We start from the raw sequence: 20,818 nt of genomic DNA, 5'->3' as shown, positions 1-20,818 counted from the left end.
TCGTGGGGGTTCCTCCGGGTACTCCAGTTTCCCCCCACAGTCCAAAGAAATGCTCAGGCTAATTGGAGTTACTACATTGCCCATCGATGTGCGCGTGTGAGTGACTGGTGTGTGAGTGTGCCCTGCGATGGGCTGGCCCCCCATCCTGGGTTGTTCTCTGCCTCGTGCCCATTACTTCTGGGATAGGCTCCGGACGCCCCGCGACCCAGTAGGATAAGCGGTTTGGAAAATGGATGGATGGAGATATATATGTTTAAAAAGCCTATACCTCTTTATAAATTAAATTCTAACTACACAATTAATCACAAAAGTAAATACAACCACATTTTTATATGGGATTTCCGACATTAAGCTTTAATTTATGACTCACGAAATATTCGGTAAAAGTGGAACGATTGTGCTTTTCAATGTTTCCTTCTGTTCCCATTTAAATACTACACTGACTTCCGGTGAAGACAAAGCGGCGCTCTGTTTTTAATGTAACAAGAATCAACGGAACCTTGCAAGCAATGGAGACTTTAATAAGATAACTTCACTTGTTTATTTAAGCGAAAGTGGACTGTCCAAAATGGCAATTTCAATGGAAACTCAGCTTCAGACCATATTCGAGGAAGTTGTGGTGTGTGCATTCTTTGTTTTGTCTGGCAAATGGCTAACACTGGCTAACTTGCTAGCTTTTGGTTATAATAAAAAGTTTTCGCTACAGCTGTCAGTAAGTCGAGATAAAGACTAATTTTGAACGCTGCAGTTGTGAAACGATTCATTAGTTATCGAACAGTTTATTTGCGTTCGCTTTTAATAGGTAGTTAACTCGCTTTTTTTTTACCAGCGTTGAAAAATCCCACTTTCCTTAATATAGTAATATTTTTATTATTTGCTATTACCTACTTGTTCTGTAGTCACATGTAGCCTAATCATTTGTTTCTTTTTATCTAGAAAACGGAGTTTATAGAAGAAGCTTTTACCGGGTAAGACTTTTTGCATGAAAGTCGGGCAGTATAACACAGAATAATGTATGCGTTGTGATGTATGTAATGTGTGTGCGTATGTTTGTGAAGTCATGATAAAGCAAACATGATGCCTCAAAATTAATGCTGAATAATGCCGCCACAGTATTAGTCGGTCGGCTTTATTTCACTGTCAGATCTCCGATGTTAACAGAAAAATTATGCCATGTAACAGTAGATCTGCCATCTTACTGGTTTCTCCATCAGCATGTTTATGGATACCCCCGAGGATGAGCGAACTAAACTTGTCAGGTGTCTAAGTGCCTTTCGTCAGTACTGGAGCACTCTCCCTCAGGTGAGGCATTGAGATGCATTCTTTGATTCTTCATTCTTTGAGGGTTTGGACAAAACCTGGGTTTACAAAGTGCATCCTCAGAATGTGGTCAGTCAGTCCAAAGCAGTGGCTTGTTTGCAGGAATCATGCTCCCTTTCCCTGGAAAGTTTCTGAAAAATGTCCACCTCCTTCCAACCAAAGATTACTTATACTAGGTAAGTAGCTTGGACATGGAGTTACTAGGATGCCCGTTATATGAACTGTATTGTGGCTTCTTTTCAGGATTCTCATGATCAGTGTGTACAGTGGATTGTGCGGTTTATCCATGGTCAGCACAGTCCCAAGCGAATCTCCTTTCTGTACGACTGCCTGGCGATGGCTGTGGAAACCAACCTTTTATCCCCTAGGTATTCATCCTGCTTTTTTCCAGTTTATACCATATAACTGGTTTTTATAAGGCATTATCAGTTGTACTGTGTCTTCTTGGGACTTCCTCATTTGTCCTGCAGTTAAAAAATTGGGGACCCAAACTATTAGACATTAGAGTAAACTAATATTCTCAGAGCATATATTGGCTGCCAGGTGACAAGCTAACCAGTGGCTTCTATGTGTAACAGCAGTCTCTTTTCCTCAGGATGGTTTGTGAAGCTTTGATTAACTCGGATAGCTTGGAGTGGGAACGAACTCAACTGTGGGCTCTGACTTTCCAGCTCATCCGCAAGATTATCGGAGGGGTGGATTATAAGGTAACGTACAGGAAGAATGTAGTAGTCAACCACACTCTCCCCTCCCCCCCCAATTTGAGCCCCTCAGAATCTGTGCACATCACTGGTAATGTGCAAATCCTCAGGTTCCCATGTTTTCTGCCTGGTCATCTGTTAACTCACTGGAGCTTTAAGCTACATTATGTTACTTGGGTTGTACGTGTCGTAGAGTAGAGGTTCCCAAAAAAATGCAAACAATTAAACTTATGAAATCATCCTATTTCCATCCATCCATTTTCTGAACCGCGTATCCTACTGGGTCATGGGGGGTCTGGAGCCTATCCTGGAAGCAATGGGCACGAGCCTGGGGAAAAACCCAGGACGGGGGCCAGCCCATCGCAGGGGACACTCACACACCATTCACACACACATGCACTCCTATTAGCAATTTAGTAACTCCAATTAGCCTCAGCATGTTTTTGGACTGTGGGGGGGGGGGGGGGGGGGACTGGAGTACCTGAAGGAAACCCCAGGACGACATGGGGAGAACATGCAAACTCCACACACATGTAACCCAGGCGGAGACTCGAACCTGGGTCCAAGAGGTGTGAGGCAGCAGTGCCAACCACTGCACCACCATGCCGCCCCATACAGTGCCAACCACTGCACCACCATGCCGCCCCATACAGTGCCAACCACTGCACCACCATGCTGCCCCATACAGTGCCAACCACTGCACCACCATGCCGCCCCCCATCATCCTATTTACGAGTCTGAAATTGTTTTACTACATAAGCGTGTCCCCAGACATGGTTTGTATGAGAATAAGGTTCCCCAAGATTATTACATTTATTATAGCTATATGTGTCAGAATTTCATCCCAAGGGCCGACCCAATTACTCCCTCTAGTGAAATGCTTTGTGACATGGATGCTCTCAAACAGGTGTTCTAAAAGGTTTGTTTTATACCTGGCGCACTGATTTATTTAGTTTGCTTGACCTGTGGGAATTGCGATGGCTTATTGAGCAAGGTAATGTGCTTTAAATCAGTGAGGTGACGGTTCAGAGGGCAGCCCATGAAGTCAGTCATGAGATCTGAATTGCTTTCATTTAGGGAGTTCGAGATCTTCTGAAGGTTGTCCTGGAGAAGATCCAGACCATTCCCAACACTGTGAGCTCTGCAGTGGTCCAGCAGCTTCTGGCTGCACGAGAGGTAACACTTCATTATGTCAACAAATCCACACTGGCCTTGCGTGTCATAGTTTTGAGGCATTCGTGAAAATTCTGTTTCCTCTCTTAAGGTGGTGGAGTACATCCTGGACAGGAACGCCTGTCTTTTGCCAGCGTATTTCGCCGTAACAGAAATCCGAAAACTGTATCCTGAGGGAAAGTTGCCACATTGGGTAAGCTACTGTTCATGAAGTAGAAGACTTGACTTTTTTAGTGTACTCCATTAAGGGGCTTCATTGATTCTTGAGACATTAAAGGATTTTTATTAACTTGATTGAGACATCGATATAACGACATATTTATGTCATCATATATTCTTTTCTTTTAATTTTACAATGATCTCTGGTTTCCCCCCTTTGTAGCTGTTGGGCAGTCTGATATCTGACTTTGTGGACAGTTTCAGACCTACTTCAAGAATAAACTCCATTTGCGGTAAGACTACTGTAGATCTTTGTTGGCCATCTGCAACCGCGGCAGTGAAATACTTGCTTGTATACGTACACTCGGTTACAAAGAAAAATAAAGATGGTGCAAGAATTAGTTGAGATAATCCAAAGCAGTGCAAAAGCTAGAAAATATGCTGAGTGATGCAGTACAGTAACTGCGCTACGGAGTGCAGGAGCCCTGGATGGTCGCTGTCACAGGTGACGTGGTTGTTGGAAATGCGCATGGCACAGGGGAAGAAGCTGTAACTCGCGAGATCAGGCAAGACGTTTGAATCCGCGTGTTTTCACATTTCCTGCCTGCTCTTTACGGGCCCTCCAGGGCGCTGCAGCCTGCTCCCCGTGGTCAACAATTCGGGGGCCATCTGTAATTCCTGGAAGCTGGACCCCACCACGCTTCGCTTCCCCCTGCGAGGGATGCTGCCCTACGACAAGGTTGCCCGCGTTCCTCCTGCTCTCTGAACCGAAGACGGGAAGCTGCTCGGTTGTTGGCGCCGTTCGTCAAGCCTGTCTTTATCCCCCCCCTCCCGACAGGACTTGTTTGAGCCGCAGACAGGGTTGCTGAGATACGTGTTGGAGCAGCCATACTCTCGTGACATGGTCTGCAACATGTTAGGGCTCAACAAGCAGGTACTGTTGCGACCGTCTGACTTGGTAGCCCCGCCCCCCACCCCGCTCCCCCCTCCCTTCCTCAGACCGGCCTGTCCTTCGCTCCCCTGCCCCCTCTTTCCACCTGCAGCGGCTGACCAACTACTATAATCGTTGGTCAGTGGGACATGCAGTCGAGAGGATGCCATCGAAAAGGCCTCCTGTCACGAGGCTCTCTCTCCAGCACGTCTCGATAGCCTCGGACCTTAAAGCGAAAGTGGAGAGAACGATTAACGTTGCTTTGTGACCATATAGCCAGCATACTCCCGGCATACTCCCGGCATACTCCCTGACACACTCATACAGGAACAGATCTCGTCATTTATCAGCTGATTCCAGAACATTCCAGCTCCGTTTCCTTTGCTGGTTGCGTGCGTAGCACCCAACTGCTGTGTTCCAGCTGGACACATGCTAATGCTCTGAGTATAGCAGTACAGCTGCGATCCTACTCCCAATGCCTGGTCTGACGGGGAGTATACCGGCCTAGCCAATCACGGTTGTGTGTGGGAGGAGCTTGGCTTGACGGACTGACAGGGGAACTGGTGCTGCCCTCCTAGTCACTGTTTTTGTCTTTTCTTTTTTCTTCCTTTATTTTTGTTCTGTCCTGTCTTGCCCTGCCCTTCCTCCAATGCTCTAGACCTTGAACATTGCTCAGGTATGTTCTCAACCTTCCTGTTGTATTGTGACTAACCAGATACTGGCCGCTTTGTAGCCACACTGATTCTATCTAGACCACAATTCTCTGGGGCTTGAAATTACCGCGCGCCCGCTGGCGTGGCGTGGAGTACCGCCGAGGCTTGCGTCTCTCTGCCGTGGGCTTGCTACCCCACGCTCTCCCGGGTTTTATCCCAAAAGAGAGACAATGCTAAATTGAGCCTTAAGCTTTTTTTTAGGCACCTGCAGGAAGTGGCAACGGGGGCAGTCTTGAGCGTGCAGGAAGTGACAGAACTCCAATCGCCGCGTGAGCCGAGAAAGCCGCTTCTCATTAGGCTGTTTCGAGCACAGAGTAATCACCGCAGCCCTGTCATCTCCATTACCTACAGGCAGATGTGGAAGCAGGGCTAGTTTATTTTGTATTGGTTGTTTACTTTCCTGTATCTTTGCCCCCCTTTATTTGCCTTTGTTCATCCTTGCGATAAAACTGAAATCAATAACCACCCAAACTTTATTGCTAGAGTTAGCACTGGTCAGCTGGCAGGTAACACTTGCATCATGCTAGTTATGGTCAACGCAGGAGCATCGTGCTAGTGTAAGCGCAGGAACACCGTGCTGGTTGCGGTAAGCGCAGGAGCACCGTGCTGGTTGCGGTAAGCGCAGGAGCACCGTGCTGGTTGCGGTAAGCGCAGGAGCACCGTGCTGGTTGCGGTAAGCGCAGGAACACCGTGCTGGTTACGGTAAGCGCAGGAACACCGTGCTGGTTGCGGTAAGCGCAGGAGCACCGTGCTGGTTGCGGTAAGCGCAGGAGCACCGTGCTGGTTGCGGTAAGCGCAGGAGCACCGTGCTGGTTGCGGTAAGCGCAGGAGCACCGTGCTGGTTGCGGTAAGCGCAGGAAGACCGTGCTGGTTGCGGTAAGCGCAGGAAGACCGTGCTGGTTGCGGTAAGCGCAGGACTCCTTGGTGTAATTTTTTTTTACTCAGATTGTGAAGGCAATGTGATCAGAGTTTAATAAATGATGTTCTTCAGGTTGGCAGAAGAAATGTTATGGGTGTTGGATACCTGAAGTGTTTTCCTGAAGCTTGTTCTTGATGCTGTCGGCACACTCAGTATCTTTCATTGCACACTATGATGGTTATGGGCGGAATGTTTCAAAGAGGAGCTATAACTTCGGAGGGAAGTAGGTCCTTCAGATCTCACGGTGACGCTCAGAATGCCGCAGCGGGCCCCTTGCCCATCCGCGCGCCCATCCGCTCGCCTTGCCGACACGAAGGCCGGCGTCCCTGTATGTGAGCATATCTGAGACCGTTGTTGCTAATTTCAAGCCCTGATCTGCTGCATGCCTGCCCATAGAGTGTACCCTGTGTGTATCGCTTTGGCGCAGTGTGTGTACCCTCAGTGGTGGGGGTGGGAAGGTGGGTATGTGCTCAGCCGTGGTTTTGTCCTCGTGATTGCCCCCCCCCCAGAAGCCCTTTGTTCTCCTCCTTTTGTAGTGTGTCTCTCAGATCGGTGTGACTGCAGTCTCCCATCTTTAACCCCACCCACCCCCCCCATTTGTTTCAGTAGGGGCCCGTTAAGGGCAGCTGCGTTTGCACTTCACCATCGAGGTCACGTCCCCCCCCCCCCCCCCCCCCCAACCCACTGACGGATTTTTTTTTGAAGATTACTGTAATCGAAATAACCATATTCTGTTTTAGCGACTGCAGCGTACATCTTGACCACGTAAAAACGATTCTGCTAAAATTTATTCAGCCGCCTAAGGTCTAACCGTTCTGTCCCTGCTGGAGTTTACTTCTGAAGGGGGAGGGGGCAGTTGCCTTTAAAAAAAAAAAAAAATGAACAAACCCACCAGACAAGCCCCCAGAGGATGCGCACACCACAGGTCTGGCATCTTTGCTCTTAGCGATTTCTGCTGAAACAAGTGACCTCACCAGCATGTCCTCTCACATTGGGAAGCTGCAATATGTCAGAGCGGCTCAGGGCGGGGGCGGTTTTGGATTGGGCTGCATGGCTCTCTTTGCGTAGTGGGGGTCTCAGCATTGCCCATTGTCTTCTTTTCCTAACCAGGAAAGGCCTTTGCCTTCTCTCATTTGTTAGCGTGGTGCCCCGTTCCCTCTGCATATGCTAACAGACTGCTCGCTCCCGGGCTGTCGTACGCTTGGGCCTGATTTCCCCTAACGATGAATTCATTCATTGTGAATTCCCTGGAGCCTGTTAAAGCCTGAGCTTTGACGGGACACCAGGCAGAGATACTGAATCTGAGCATTATGGTCTTCATTCTGTAGGTCGATTCTAGTACCTGGTGATGATTAAGGGTCACGCCGCCCTCCGCCCTGAAATCCTCGGCCAGCCCGGAGATGTAATGCAGCTTTCCTGGGATCAGGGCTTTGTAGGCATCAGTCTTCATATCACGGTCTTCTGTGACTGTCCTCTCTGTGTGGGTCACTGTGAATGCACACTCGGGAGATTTCTGTCCGCCGCATGACGGAGTGGCCTCCGGCCACTAGGTGGGGTAGTGGTGAGACTGTTGGAATTGCCGTGGGGAGGGTCCCTGAAGTAGCGATGGCAGGCCGCTTCTCCTCGGTAGATGGCGTGAAGTGGAGTTTCTGCTTGGGTGGGGGCGTGGTGGCCGTTTCGGGGCCGTCTGTGTGACTGTCGCGGCCTCCCTCGCCCCCCAGCACAAGCAGCGCTGCCCGGTTCTGGAGGACCAGCTGGTGGACCTGGTGGTGTACGCCATGGAGCGCTCGGAGACAGAGGAGCAGTTCGACGACGGCGGCACCAGCCAGCTGCTGTGGCAGCACCTGTCCAGCCAGCTCATCTTTTTCGTGCTCTTCCAGTTTGCCAGCTTCCCACACATGGTGCTTTCGCTGCACCAGAAGGTGTGCTCCGCCCACCGCCGTCCCCCGACACACGTGTTCACACAACCCACCTTAGAGATGAGGTTCTGACACACTTTCGTTACCCGACCCCCCCCCCCCCACGAAAGCTGGCTGGCCGCGGCCTCATCAAAGGCAGAGATCACCTGATGTGGGTCCTTCTGCAGTTCATCTCCGGAAGCATCCAGAAGAATGCCCTGGCTGACTTCCTTCCGGTCATGAAGCTGTTCGACCTGCTGTACCCCGAGAAGGAGGTAAGGGCGGACGTGGCAGAGTGTCCAGAGGGTGGCGCTGTGGGCTAGGAGGGGACCGCTGACTCACCGGGAAGTGGCCAGCATCTACTGGGTTTTATTAATGTACACGGAGGGGGGCGCTTTCAGCATGCCGGGCGGGGGGCAGGCGTACTGTATGGCGTACCAGCAGAGGGCGCACTGTGCAGCCCTGCAGTACACCCTTCTCACCGTGTGTCCAGGCTAAACGTCAGTGCTGTTCAAGAAATGCAGCTCCGCCTATTTTGGCTCTCAGCTCGAATCCCAAAACTGAAATTCTTTCAAAATGTATCTCCAGGGCTCCATTATCTCCCTCTGAGTATCTGCCCGTCCTCGACTCCTGTGCAATTTTAGGCCCCGTTGAATGGCCTTCGCTTCAGGGTTAATCACATATGGCTGTCACTGTCAGGGCTGTGAAATATGACTCCAGTATTTTACAGTCATATCACCCCTTCTCACCTATTAGTTGCAGTGCTATAGATACTGCTGTTAATCTCACTTCTAGCACTTTCTGTTTCTGTATGCGAAACATCACTGTAAAGAAACACATCCGCCTTCCAACAGCGCTAACGTATAAAATGAAAAAGGCAGTACGTTATATTTCAAGAGAAGTCCCATTGAATATAGTCTCATAAAGACCACAAGTCCAAAGTTAGAAGTGAGTATGTATTTTATGAGCTGTAATATGAAATGCTGCAGTGAAATATAACAGAATCGCATTAATACCGTGTAATGGAAGCTAATTACTTGCAGGATCTGCCTTGTTAGCGGCAGTGGCTGCATTGAGACCACGAGCTGCTCCGCGTGGTTGGAGCGCCGGCAGGAATGTAATATCCCTGGTGCCCTGCCTATAATTGGCCTTTAGGGAGATTCAAACAAACTACATCTATTTCCCCGAGTCCCTCACAGCCTTTAAGAGATCCATCTCTTCCAAGAACACCTGAACATCCTTCATCCTTCTGCAGATCTTCCCTCGCTCTGCCTTGGCTGCTCCATTGATTTAGCGTTACTTGGGCACTGCTGGAAGCTCCGTTGCGTTTCTCTCTAGCATATTGACTTTATTTCGAAAAGCTTTTCTGATTGTGGGTTTCACTGTGTTTTCTGTGGCTCTTGTTCCCATAACAATGCCGTACTTATTGTTAGTCGCCCATTAGATACTTAATCTAACAGCGCATGCACCTAAATTGGTTCCTTGACAGCTATATGCTTGTAATTATCTACATCACCTTCACCTTACTTTGGGCCAAAGCTTCTGTCAAATGAATCGAGACGAACGTCCTTCCTGCAGTGTATCCCAGTGCCCGACATCAACAAGCCCCAGTCCACCCACGCCTTCGCCATGACCTGCATCTGGATTCACCTCAACAAGAAGGCGCAGAACGACAACTCCAAGCTGCAGATCCCTATACCGCATTCTCTGAAGCTTCACCACGAGTAAGGAGCATGCCGTGACGCCCCCCCAACAGCAGCCTGATCCAGCGGGAACTTGGGGTTCTGGGGGTGTCTGAGTCAGTGTGAGGTGGGGGGCCAGAGCTTTAATTCTGGCTCCAGTTAAGAAGAAATACTTAGATTAAATTTAAGACTGACTTAAATTTGGGAGGGAAATTCTACTGCATACAGCAGCAAGAACATGTGCCCAGAAAAACAAGCATATTGTGCTGAACCGACAGATAGTATGAATGATGACTGAGCTCCTTAGCTGTGAAGCTTGGGAATGTGAAAAGTGCGGCTTCAGCGATGGGTATTGGGCGCTTTCAAAAAGCATCCTGCTTAATTTCACTGTGATATTCTCAGCTGCATGTTCCCGCTGCGTGTCCACAGCGACATGAATGCTAGTGGTCTCCCCGACAATGCGCGTCTGTCGCATGTGACGCCCTTCCTGCCGCCCTGCTCAGGTTCCTGCAGCAGAGCCTGCGCAGCAAGAGCCTCCAGATGACGGACTACAAGATCGCGCTGCTCTGTAACGCCTACTCCACCAACTCGGAGTACTTCACGCTGCCCATGGGCGTGCTGGTGGAGACCATCTACGGCAACGGCAGCATGCGCATCACACTGCCGGGCACCAACTGCATGGCGTCGGGCTCTGTCACACCCCTGCCCATGAACCTGCTGGACTCCCTCACCGTGCACGCCAAGATGAGGTGCGACCCAACACCCTACCATGCTGGTAGGGCGGCTCCGACGCTTTTAGGGACTTGATTTGATCGCCGTTTCATAACAGTTATCGGTGATTTGCTGCCCTGCCAGCTGTGGACTGGATTTGGTGCTGTAGGTGTAGGCTGTTGTCCACCTCTGTGGATAGGAATATGTTCGGGCCAGGATACAGGGCCCCAAACAGCCGTGGGGGTGGTGGGGGGGGGTTTCCTGAATCGGCCCGGTTAGCACCTCACCCCTAGCAATAAAACAACACGTATCCCTGACCTCTGACCTCCAAGCGGAGGGGACGGACGTTCAGCTCCTGTGTTTTTCTGTGCTGTCGCAGCCTGATCCACAGCATAGCCACACGTGTGATCAAGCTGGCCCACGCCAAGTCCAGCATCGCCCTGGCCCCCGCTCTGGTGGAAACCTACAGCCGCCTGCTGGTCTACATGGAGATCGAGTCCCTGGGAATCAAAGGCTTCATCAGTAAGTGCCAGATGTTTCTTGGGGCGTTGCTCAAGGAACGCTTAACGTATGACGTCTGTCAGGCAGATCGTTAGATTAGTGAGTCCAGCTCCGTCTGTGTTGCGGAGGGAGCCTTTTCCTCGCCCTGTGGTCGATTGTGCTCCCTTGCGCCTCCACCAGGCCAGCTCCTGCCAAACGTCTTCAAGTCGCACGCCTGGGGCATCCTGCATACCCTGCTGGAGATGTTCAGCTACCGCATGCACCACATCCAGCCTCACTACCGCGTCCAGCTGCTCAGCCACCTGCACTCGCTGGCCGCAGTGCCTCAGACCAACCAGAACCAGCTGCACCTGTGGTCAGTGCCAGCGGAGAGGGGGGGGTAGTGGGGCTCGGCCTGCCTCTTGGAAGAGCATGAGTCCTCGCTGTCCTGATTTAAGGATGCGGCCCGCGAATGATTTAATCAAGCCTGAGTGTAATTACTACATTGGAGCGTTTATGTCACGCTGAGCGTGAAGCCAAATCACCTTGGCACACTGCCGTCTTGCCAGTGTGTTAGTGGCGTGAATCTCATTCAGTGATCCTGTTTCATGTATCCAGGGAGTGGCGGCTTTTGTGTCCTGCATTAAGGATTAGTTTAGGATTGGGATAGAAAGCTTACAATGTAGAGGCGAGAGCTTGAGCCCCTTAGTGCAGGGCAGTGTGTTCCAACCCAGACTACAGGGAGCCCTAGTCAGTCCCCATTTTTGCTCCCTCCCGGCTCCCAACACACCCATACCATAGGATTTGGTGTTTGTGATTGGCTGGGAGGAAGCAAAAACATGGACTGGATAGGGAGACACTGGTGTAGAGGAGCACGTAAATGCGGCGCTGAGTTAATAGTGTGTGTGCTGCCCCCCCCCCCCCCACAGTGTGGAAAGCACAGCCCTCCGGTTGATCACGGCGCTTGGGAGCTCAGAAGTCCAGCCCCAGTTCACACGCTTCCTCAGCGACCCTAAGACTGTGCTGTCGGCGGAGTCGGAGGAGCTGAACCGCGCCCTCATCCTCACACTGGCCCGGGCCACGCACGTGACAGGTCAGCGCGGCTTAGCGGACCATCCGGGTTCACATGGATATGCGCTCGGTCTGCAACGCACTTAAATAGCATAAAAAGTGAACATCGGCGTATGTGACGGCTCAGTCTGTGGGCTGAAATATTACCTAACCATCTATAAATGAGTCATATAACAATATGTTATCTTTTGATCTTCAGCGTAGCTGCAGAAGTGATATTGGTTTGGTCTACGACTTGCATAAGGGGACAACTGGGAGCCAACGCTTTAGGGTCTGGGTCTTTAGGGTCTTGTGAGGGGTGCTAACGGTGCCTGTCCTCCTGCTTCCCCACTGTACTCCCATAGACTTCTTCACCGGCTCCGACTCCATACAGGGCACCTGGTGTAAGGACATCCTGCAGACCATCATGAGCTTCACTCCGCACAACTGGGCTTCGCACACGCTGAGCTGCTTCCCTGCCCCACTGCAGGTACGGGGGGCGGAGAGACCACGGAATAATGGCGGAAACGTGTGGGGAGGGTCCTGTCATAAGCCCGAATCATTCGGCAGCCAAAGCTCCCAGGCTAGCGCTGAAAGCAGTATGTACATATCGTACGGGCAGTACGCGGTGATGTAAGGCATCTCGTAGATTCTCTGATTTATTCACACGACGCTGAAAGCCGGATGAGAATCGAGCTCTCTCCCTCTCGTCTGTAGGCGTTCTTCAAGCAGAACAACGTGCCTCAGGAGAGCCGCTTCAACCTGAAGAAGAACGTCGAGGAGGAGTACAGGAAGTGGAAGTCCATGACTAACGAGAATGACATCATAACACACTTCTCCATGCAGGGCTCCCCGCCTCTCTTCCTGTGTCTGCTGTGGAAGATGCTTCTGGAAACAGACCACATCAACCAGATTGGTTTCAGGTACCCCATGAGCAGCTCTCAGACCAGGCGAGCTTTATGGCACTTATCAGACGGTGTTGGTTACTCCTGCATTTTCTAACCTGGTGATGAGCTGCACTGATCATGGCCCATGTGGTTAGTCGAGGCTTTATAGACCATATGTGATGTTGCTGAAACGTTACTCTTAATCTGCGATTATTCAGTATTTTGTCCCAGTAGTCAAGCAGATTGGCTTCTGGTATAATTCAAGTCAATCAGTCAGGGTCTAGTCCTGTGATTTGTAGAATGACAACCTCAGGTCCATGTATTGCGTGAAGAACATGTATCTCACACTCGGCAGCCTGTGATGGGGATGGTGTTCTGAATGCTTGAATGAGGCCATTCAGCCTGGCCTGGCCTTCACTGGGAGTCCAAAAGTACACAGAGCACGATTCCTGTTAGTGAGGTCACTCTGACCCTGGGCTTCTATGCATCTGCACAGCTGGTTCTGCCTCCCGCATGTGCCGTTTGTTACTCTAATCACCAGTTCTCACGGACGGTCCCAAGGTGTACCTCAAGGCTGTCTGCGTCCAAGTTCAGAGGGGCCTCCCCAGAGCAGTAAATCACTGTCGCTTTAAGGTCACATTTCTGGGATCGTCGCTGGAGTCAGTCTCCTGGCCGATGTTTTGCTGCCGCCCCCATGGCGCTCTCGCCTGACATATGTCACCCACGTCTGCGTTTGTGACAGTTGTAGTCCTGTGTCCAGCATCAGAAATGTATCAAAGTTTTAACAAAGTTTACCTCAGGGCTGACAGCAACTTTGCCGTGTAGATGTTGAAAGTAAGCCGTGTCTCTGCATGATTGAGCTGTCCCCCCCTGTATTTTTGGCAAATCTGGGCCAGCAAGCCCTCACAATTCACCCTCTGATGATGGATCTTCACCCAGAGCAGCCCTGCGTCAAGCGAGCATTTTGGCAGGCTGTGATTTTTGTCCCATTTTTTCACCAGATCTCCGGGTCACGCTTTGGAGCTCAGTTCCTGTTGATGTAACTCCCAGGGGAAGGCTTCCTGTGAAAGTAATTAAGTGCCTGGATAAAGAAAGTATGTTAGGGAAGAGAAAATAGTCCCCCAGTCACTCTTAATGCATCCCCCCCCCCTGAAGAATTATGGCTTTTCAGTCGTGAATGTTATGGAAAGATTTCTGGATCATTGTACTAGGAGATACACAAAGCATGCGTGACATCGCACCAGCGGGAAAAAGCAGAAAGGCCGCCTTCCAGACTGTCGGGGGCAGTTATTAAAAACGGAACGTGTGATGTCAGAAGCTGTCGACTCAGACTCGGAGAGCACTGGGGCGATTATGTGGGTGCCGGTGCCGAAATGCGCCGCTGTCTGCTTCTGTGGCGCGATGGGGGGGGGGGGGGGTGACTTATTTCGGGAGTGCTGCTCATTCCATCTGTGCGAGTGCGGGGGTGGCCGCCATCCCTCCTTTTGAATGACGGGTTCGGGAGATCTGCCTGATTTCGCTGTCGGCGTTCGGCACCGAGTGATGACATCATGCTAAGTCTCGGCGTTCCAGCGTCTTTCGGTGATTCATGGGTGGGGGTAGACGGCAGAATCTGGCGCCACTGGCTTTCATTCCCACACTGAAGGCTAACGGTAGCCACGCCCCCGTCCCAGGGTCCTGGAGCGGATCGGCGCCAGAGCGTTGGTGGCCCACGTCCGGACCTTCGCCGACTTCCTGGTGTACGAGTTCTCGACGTCTGCCGGGGGCCAGCAACTAAACAAGTGCATCGAGATTCTCAACGACATGGTGTGGAAGTACAACATCGTCACGCTGGATCGCCTCATCCTCTGCTTGGTAAGGAAGAGCAGCCTGCGTTCTGTCTGAGCCTCACACGTGCTGCCCCGGGGGGGGAATTGCGTCGAAGGGTAGGGTAAGTTGTTGCTGAGGATTTGCTGTGACCCTGCGTCGCGTCTCGTCCCGTCTGAAGGCCATGAGGAGTCACGAGGGCAACGAAGCTCAGGTCTGCTACTTCATCATCCAGCTGCTGCTTCTCAAGCCCAACGACTTCCGCAACCGCGTCAGCGACTTCGTCAAGGAGAACGCCCCGGAGCACTGGCTGCAGAGTGACTGGCACACCAAGCACATGTCCTACCACAAGGTTTGCATCTGCCCTTGATGTGCGTGGGCCCCGAGGTGGCCGCGATACTTTCGATGATGTTTGATGTTGTCAGGCGGTCATTTAGTCCAGCTGGGGAGGGTTGCTGTATGAAAATTGAATAATAATGAAACCTGTCCACTTCCTCTGTGACTTCAGCCCTTTTGGGCTCGGTTGTAACTTCTTATTCGTGTGAGCCTGTGGGCCGGGCATGATCTCCCTGGGCGTGACCCGCAGAAATACCCTGAGAAGCTGTACTTCGAGGGCCTGGCGGAGCAGGTTAACCCGCCACTGCAGCTGCAGCCGCAGTATCTGCCTATCTACTTCGGCAACGTGTGCCTCCGCTTCCTGCCCGTCTTCGACATCGTCATCCACCGATTTCTGGAGCTGCTGCCCGTCTCCAAATCCTTGGAGACGCTGCTGGACCACTTGGGTGGCCTCTACAAGTTCCACGGTGAGGGGCACCCTGGGTGTAAATGTGGCAGGAGGGGATGCTGAGCTGCTGCTTCTCCATTTGTTGTGGTGCAGCATCAATGCCCTAACGTGCTAACGTTTTTTTTTTTTTTTTTGTCCTGCTCCCTCATGGTGTGACGGACGTGCTCTGGCTCTCAGTTTAAAGGTCTCCCTACAGTCTAACGCCCTTCTGGTTCGCAGACCGGCCTGTGACGTACTTGTACAACACGCTACACTACTATGAACGACACCTGCGCGATCGCACCAGCCTGAAGCGTAAGCTGGTGCATGCCATCATGAGCTCGCTGAAGGACAACCGCACCCCAGGATGGTGCCTGAGCGAGACCTACCTCAAGTTCGGCATGAACGCGCGCGAAGACAACGTCTGGATACCGGATGACACCTACTACTGCAAGTTGATCGGACGTCTGGTCGACAATATCCTCCCGGTTCTATTCAGGCTAGATCTCTGAGCTGCGTCTCGGTGTGACCAGGTCTGTGAAGGTCAGCCCGATGTTGCTGCCAACACTCTGTAATGATCAAAATGTTGCACAGCGACTCATCGAGCGCATTTATAACACTAATCTGTCGATCCACTTACTTTTGACAGGGGTGTGGTAGTGCAGGGCTACATCCATGCACAGACACTTCACACACTACCAGCCGTTTGAAGATGCCAGTTTGGCTAACTGAGGCTAGTAGAAAATGGTATATTGGCATATTTTAAGAGCTGCTTCCCCTGTGATTTATTTGATCTGTGTTAAGATGACTGTTGGTGTTTTGCGTAGTTCCGCTTTGCGGAGAAAAATCGGCCGATAAGCGCGTACCTTCCTTGACTCCCCTTACCCATGGCGGGCAAATCTCCCGGGCCTTTTCCCAACTGCGATTGGAGGTTCAATGAGTTCCCAAACCCCGCGGCGCACGCCCTGCACGTGACCTGCGTAGAGCTCATGGCCCTGGCCGTCCCCGGGAAGGAAGTGGGCAACGCGCTGCTCAGCGTGGTGCTGAAGAGGTAAGGGCAGGCCCTGTGGGGCTGGTGGGTGAGGGGGCGGGATCAGGCTGAAAACGCATGTATTTACAATCAAGCATTGTTTAATGAGGGTGGACCTTGTAGGGGAGGGGTGAGACCACACTGAAAACCTGGTTCATTACAATCAAGCATCTTTCACTAAGGGCAGGGCTTGTGAGGAGGGGGGGGGGGCACACTGAAATATCGATGTTTATTACAATCAAGCATTCTTCAATAAGGATGGCTTTGTCGACGCTTAGAGAAACGGCCAGTTGCTCAACAGAGGATTTATGGAGGGCTGTTGTTGGTGCTGTCTCTCAGCTGTTTTTCACCCTCTTCAATTTTAATGTTGCAATGTGCAAACATAAATATTTGTTTGCACTCTGAAATGGCTTTCTGAGAATCAGCGTGAGCGTTTCGGAGCTTGGTGCTTCATGTCTGTGATGCTTGTAGCCGGTATAATGCAGTGCACCGATTGTGTCTGTATTGCTCACCCTGTGTGTGTGTGTCTGTGTTTACAGCCAGCCCCTCGTCCCCAGGGAGAACATCACCGCCTGGATGAATGCCATAGGCCTGGTGATCACAGCCCTGCCGGTAGGTTCCCTCCTACCAGCCTCGGTAGGTGTTACTGGCCTGTAAAAACCATCGCTGCTGCTGGTCCGCCATTGCTGGCGCTCGATCGCAGCACGCTCGCAGCCCGTGGCATTTTGCTGTGGAGATTGAACAGCTGGTACAGTCCTCAACTGCAAAAAACACCTAAACACAGGGAGCCCCTGCCGCATGTCGCGCCGCATGTCACGGCGCATTGCTATGTACGGTTATTGCGTTCGATTCTCTGTCACCATGCCAACGGCTGACAGGCGCAGCCCCAGGTGGCCCTCCTGATTCTTCCCTGCGGATAAACACCCTCTTGATCTGTTTGTTTTTGTTGTGTTTTCTCATCCCTCCCCCCAGGAGCCATACTGGGTGGTCCTGCACGACCGCATCGTGAGTGTGGTGAGCAGCCCCTCCCTCACCTCGGAGACTGAGTGGGTGGGTTACCCCTTTCAGCTGTTCGACTTCACCGCCTGCCATCAGTCCTACTCGGAGATGTACTGCAGCTATGTGCTGGCCCTGGCCCACGCCGTGTGGCACCACTCCAGCATCGGCCAACTCTCCCTCATCCCCAAGTGCGTAGCCCCGCCCGCCGGCCTTCGCCATTGGACGCATTTCCAAATGAACCGGTGCTGATTGGCTTTCAGTCTTAATGAGCCCGTAAATTAGTAAAGTATGCGGAGAGATAAATGAGCCTTGCTGGCTGTAAGACTTGCTGTTCCTCCACTTTCCTGCAATACTGTGCAAAAGTGTTAGTTAAAGGACATGTTTAAAGCTATTAATCTAGGTTGTGTGTCTATGTTTGGTAAGGAAACAACGCAATTTAATGTTAGAACGTGCGCAAATTAACAGTAACACAGCGACAGCTAAAAGTTACTGATATCTTGTTGGACGGCTAGACGAACACCGCTTCAGTTCCCAAACATCACCTCAGGGGCACCTCGGCCGTTCCATGTATTTGTTGTTGAATTTCACCATCGGCTCAATTAATTGATTAATTTAATTAGTTAATAACTCAGTGTGGTATTGATTAGCCAAACGTGCTAGTGGTCGAGTTAATAAATATATGGGTATATTGAATGGTTGCTGCAAATCCTGGCGTGACTTTAGGAGAATCTTTCAAATGGCTAAGCTGACACACTTTGACAAACATGAAAACCATTTTAAACATTTTGTATGAGTGCCTAAGACTTCTGCAGTCATTCTTTACAGATGTGAGTCTTTTGTCGTGGGATTAGCTTGAAGCCAGAGCAGGAAATCCTAAAATATGAATGAATCAGTTTTCTCATCAGTTAGCCGTGCCAGATTCGCTCCTTCAACTGCAGCCGTGCAGTTCTCGATACAGCGTTGGTGTCCCGTGGTGCCTTTGTCCCCGCTGTCTATTTCGGACCCGCGTAGCATGCTGACAGCTCTTGAGTACGACGTCCATCTACGTGTGCGCCAGCACCCTCGGGGCGGGGTGAGGAATCCGGGAGTGACCTCTGGCCTCTTGACTCAGGTTCCTGTCAGAGGTTCTGAAGCCCATCGTGAAGACCGAGTTCCAGCTGCTCTACGTGTACCACCTGGTGGGCCCCTTCCTGCAGCGCTTCCAGCAGGAGCGGACGCGCTGCATGCTCGAGGTACCGCTCCGCACCCGCTGCATCTCGATATCACATCGCAATTATATGCCGCATGTACAGTAATCACCTGACAGCCAAAACATTTGTCCGGGATTGGCTTTTCGGTACTATACAGACGTTTTACTTATGGCCACAATTTAGTAAGCAAATTAGTAGTGCGCCTAAAATATTAAGGAAATGCGTTTATGATGATGCCTAAAAACTAATCTGTCAGTATATCCTTATGTTTATTGACTTCAGTTAGTGGAGCGCGCCACATACCAGTGTGTTGTTATATCATGGAAACGATAAGCACTGAAGTGCCGGTGAAGAAAGGGACAGTCCAGCAGCCACATCATCTTTTAAAAGAGGAGATATCATGATTAAACAAGGTAAAAAGACATCCTGGTGTGGCAGTACTTTTTGCAGTTTAAAGTCCGACACGTTTATTGAACACCACCGAATTTGGTGCGCATCTCATTAATATTTTAGTTGCGCTCCTAATCTGATTACCAAATTGCTGGCGTAAGTAAACGTCCATGTGGTACCGAAAAGCCAGTGTCCGCATAAATGTTTCACCCAAAGCTCTGGTGATGATCACACATGCACCATGTAATGGCGACGTGATGGCGTGCAGACCCAGTAAACGAGCTCATTTCCACATGACAAACGCAGCATCTGATTCTGTTTCATGATCCTCTGGTTACTGGAGGGAATCTCAGAGTCTGGGACGGGATTAAGTAGCTCTGGGATAAGTCTTGTGAGCAGAAGTGACAGACCCCCTAACTCGATGACTCTGTGCTTCTCAGGAACAGTTAGTACTCTGTCAATTTTCAGCCTATTAACTGGCTGATGGCAGCCCATCCAGTCTATTTCCTAGCAGGCCTGTCCCTCTAGGGATTTTTACATCCTGACCATGTGCACGACGTGTAACGTCTGCCCTCCCCCGTTGTCTTTGGCTGATATCGCTTCTCCAGATCGGAGTGGCTTTATACGAGATGCTTCAGGCCGTGGACCAGCTCAGCAAGCATCTGGTCTATATAGACCCCATCTGTGACTTCCTCTACCACGTCAAGTACATGTTCACCGGGGACAGCGTCAAGGACCAGGTAAGGGGCTGGCCTACATCTGGGGGCTCTTTCGCGCTGCGCTCTCCCCCCGGGCCGTTCGCTATGACAGTGCCCCTCCCAGCTCCTCATGCTGTATGTCTCCTGGGCCCCAGAATGGCCGATAGTCATTCAGTGTGTATCCGGTCGCCCTGTATTCCGATCAGAATACACAGCCGGTGTCTCATGTTGGCCTACAGGTGGAGAAGATCATCTGCACGCTGCGGCCCGCCGTCAAGCTCCGGCTCCGCTTCATCACACACAGCAGCAAGATGGAGCCAGCAGCCCCCAGTGCCCCCCCCGCCGGGGTGGCCTCCCCCACCGGGCAGCCCCCCCAGGGCTCTGTCAGCGTCCCGCTGTCCGTCGCTCAGTGAAGCCCCTTTCCAGCCGGTCCCCACCTGACTGCTGTGATTGCACCTTGGCCTTGGCCCATGGGATGCTCTGCTTTCCCTGTCTGGAACCCAGTGGGCAGCTGCTCAGGACCCCTCGTCTCTGCCGCAGTTACCCAGCAGTTACCCCATAGCTCCTCAACATTCACCTATCACACATTTTTCTCACTTGGTCCTCTTTGGTTGTTCTTTAGGAACATCCACCAATCAGCTTGGAGTGTGCTATATTTGTCCCCGCCCCCTTCGGCGCTGAAATGTTCACTGTCTTCCTACTGATTGGTTGTCGCCCCCCCTCGCCCGGTAACAGCCAACGTATCAGAGGACCATGTGCATAAACTGTGACTTTCCCCAAAATGGAATGACAGATTTCTTATTTTTGTAAACTGCTTCCTCCTTAAGCATCACCTCTGTAGAAAAGCGGGAAATAGTTCCGGAATCATCATGGAGAAGTTTGCTTTCTGCGTTGCGTTGCCCCTGCTGCCAAGGTGTGTATATAAATGGCAGTCGTTCCCAGCTCCTCCTCATCATGACAGCAGTAAATTGCCTGCCTTCACAAGGGGCTCTCCTTCATGGAACATTTAAGTTATGTAGCTGTTTTAAAATGAGATATTCACCGAAAACCATGTCTTTTGAAAATAAAATCCGGTTTATTGTAGTGGGTTGTATTGGTATATTTTCTGTAGCCTCATCGCCTCTGATAAACATACTTTACTTTGCGGTCAGACAAGCAGTGAGTCAGACCTCATCTGTTCATGGTTTCCGAACCTGCAGAGCTTGGCATTAATAACCACAATTTGGTCATTATGGTAAATATTTTGGAAACTGGATTGGCAGAGTGGCATCCTGCCCCCAGCCCTGTGTTTATGTGGAGTTTCTGTATCTTCTCCCAG

General features: G+C 51.1%; 1 protein-coding gene across 2 annotated transcripts; it reads left to right on the top strand.

The window, feature by feature from the left end:
* The first annotated feature begins 440 nt into the window (after positions 1–440).
* On the top strand, positions 441–20,583 carry med23 (mediator complex subunit 23). 2 transcript variants are annotated; one of them, XM_049004595.1, is made up of 30 exons: positions 441–619; positions 937–968; positions 1,215–1,302; positions 1,564–1,688; positions 1,916–2,027; positions 3,099–3,197; positions 3,286–3,387; positions 3,577–3,646; positions 3,980–4,092; positions 4,192–4,287; positions 4,943–4,960; positions 7,638–7,838; positions 7,946–8,089; positions 9,393–9,538; positions 10,000–10,245; positions 10,587–10,729; positions 10,889–11,063; positions 11,617–11,780; positions 12,103–12,227; positions 12,455–12,660; positions 14,298–14,478; positions 14,612–14,782; positions 15,017–15,233; positions 15,434–15,670; positions 16,079–16,244; positions 16,763–16,835; positions 17,196–17,410; positions 18,334–18,454; positions 19,411–19,542; positions 19,740–20,583. In XM_049004595.1, exons 1-30 carry the CDS (start codon positions 569–571, stop codon positions 19,911–19,913), a joined length of 4,143 nt encoding a protein of 1,380 aa, XP_048860552.1. In that variant the 5' UTR covers positions 441–568; the 3' UTR covers positions 19,914–20,583. The 2 variants fall into 2 exon arrangements, with proteins under 2 accessions (XP_048860552.1, XP_048860553.1); XM_049004596.1 differs by lacking the exon at positions 4,943–4,960.
* The last annotated feature ends 235 nt before the right edge of the window (positions 20,584–20,818 follow it).

This window comes from Brienomyrus brachyistius, unplaced genomic scaffold (genome assembly GCF_023856365.1).
Source record: "Brienomyrus brachyistius isolate T26 unplaced genomic scaffold, BBRACH_0.4 scaffold112, whole genome shotgun sequence".
Taxonomy (NCBI): Eukaryota; Metazoa; Chordata; class Actinopteri; order Osteoglossiformes; family Mormyridae; genus Brienomyrus; species Brienomyrus brachyistius.
This window is presented reverse-complemented; position numbering and strand designations above follow the sequence as displayed.

What these genes read in the sequence shown, in the direction of transcription:
- med23 (XM_049004595.1), top strand. Translation starts at nt 569, where the DNA reads ATGGCAATTTCAATGGAAACTCAGCTTCAGACCATATTCGAGGAAGTT. An exon ending in ACCGTGCACGCCAAGATGAG is followed by an intron (nt 10,246 to 10,586) that starts GTGCGACCCAAC and finishes GTGCTGTCGCAG; the next exon opens with CCTGATCCACAGCATAGCCA. An exon ending in ATCGCCTCATCCTCTGCTTG is followed by an intron (nt 14,479 to 14,611) that starts GTAAGGAAGAGC and finishes TCCCGTCTGAAG; the next exon opens with GCCATGAGGAGTCACGAGGG.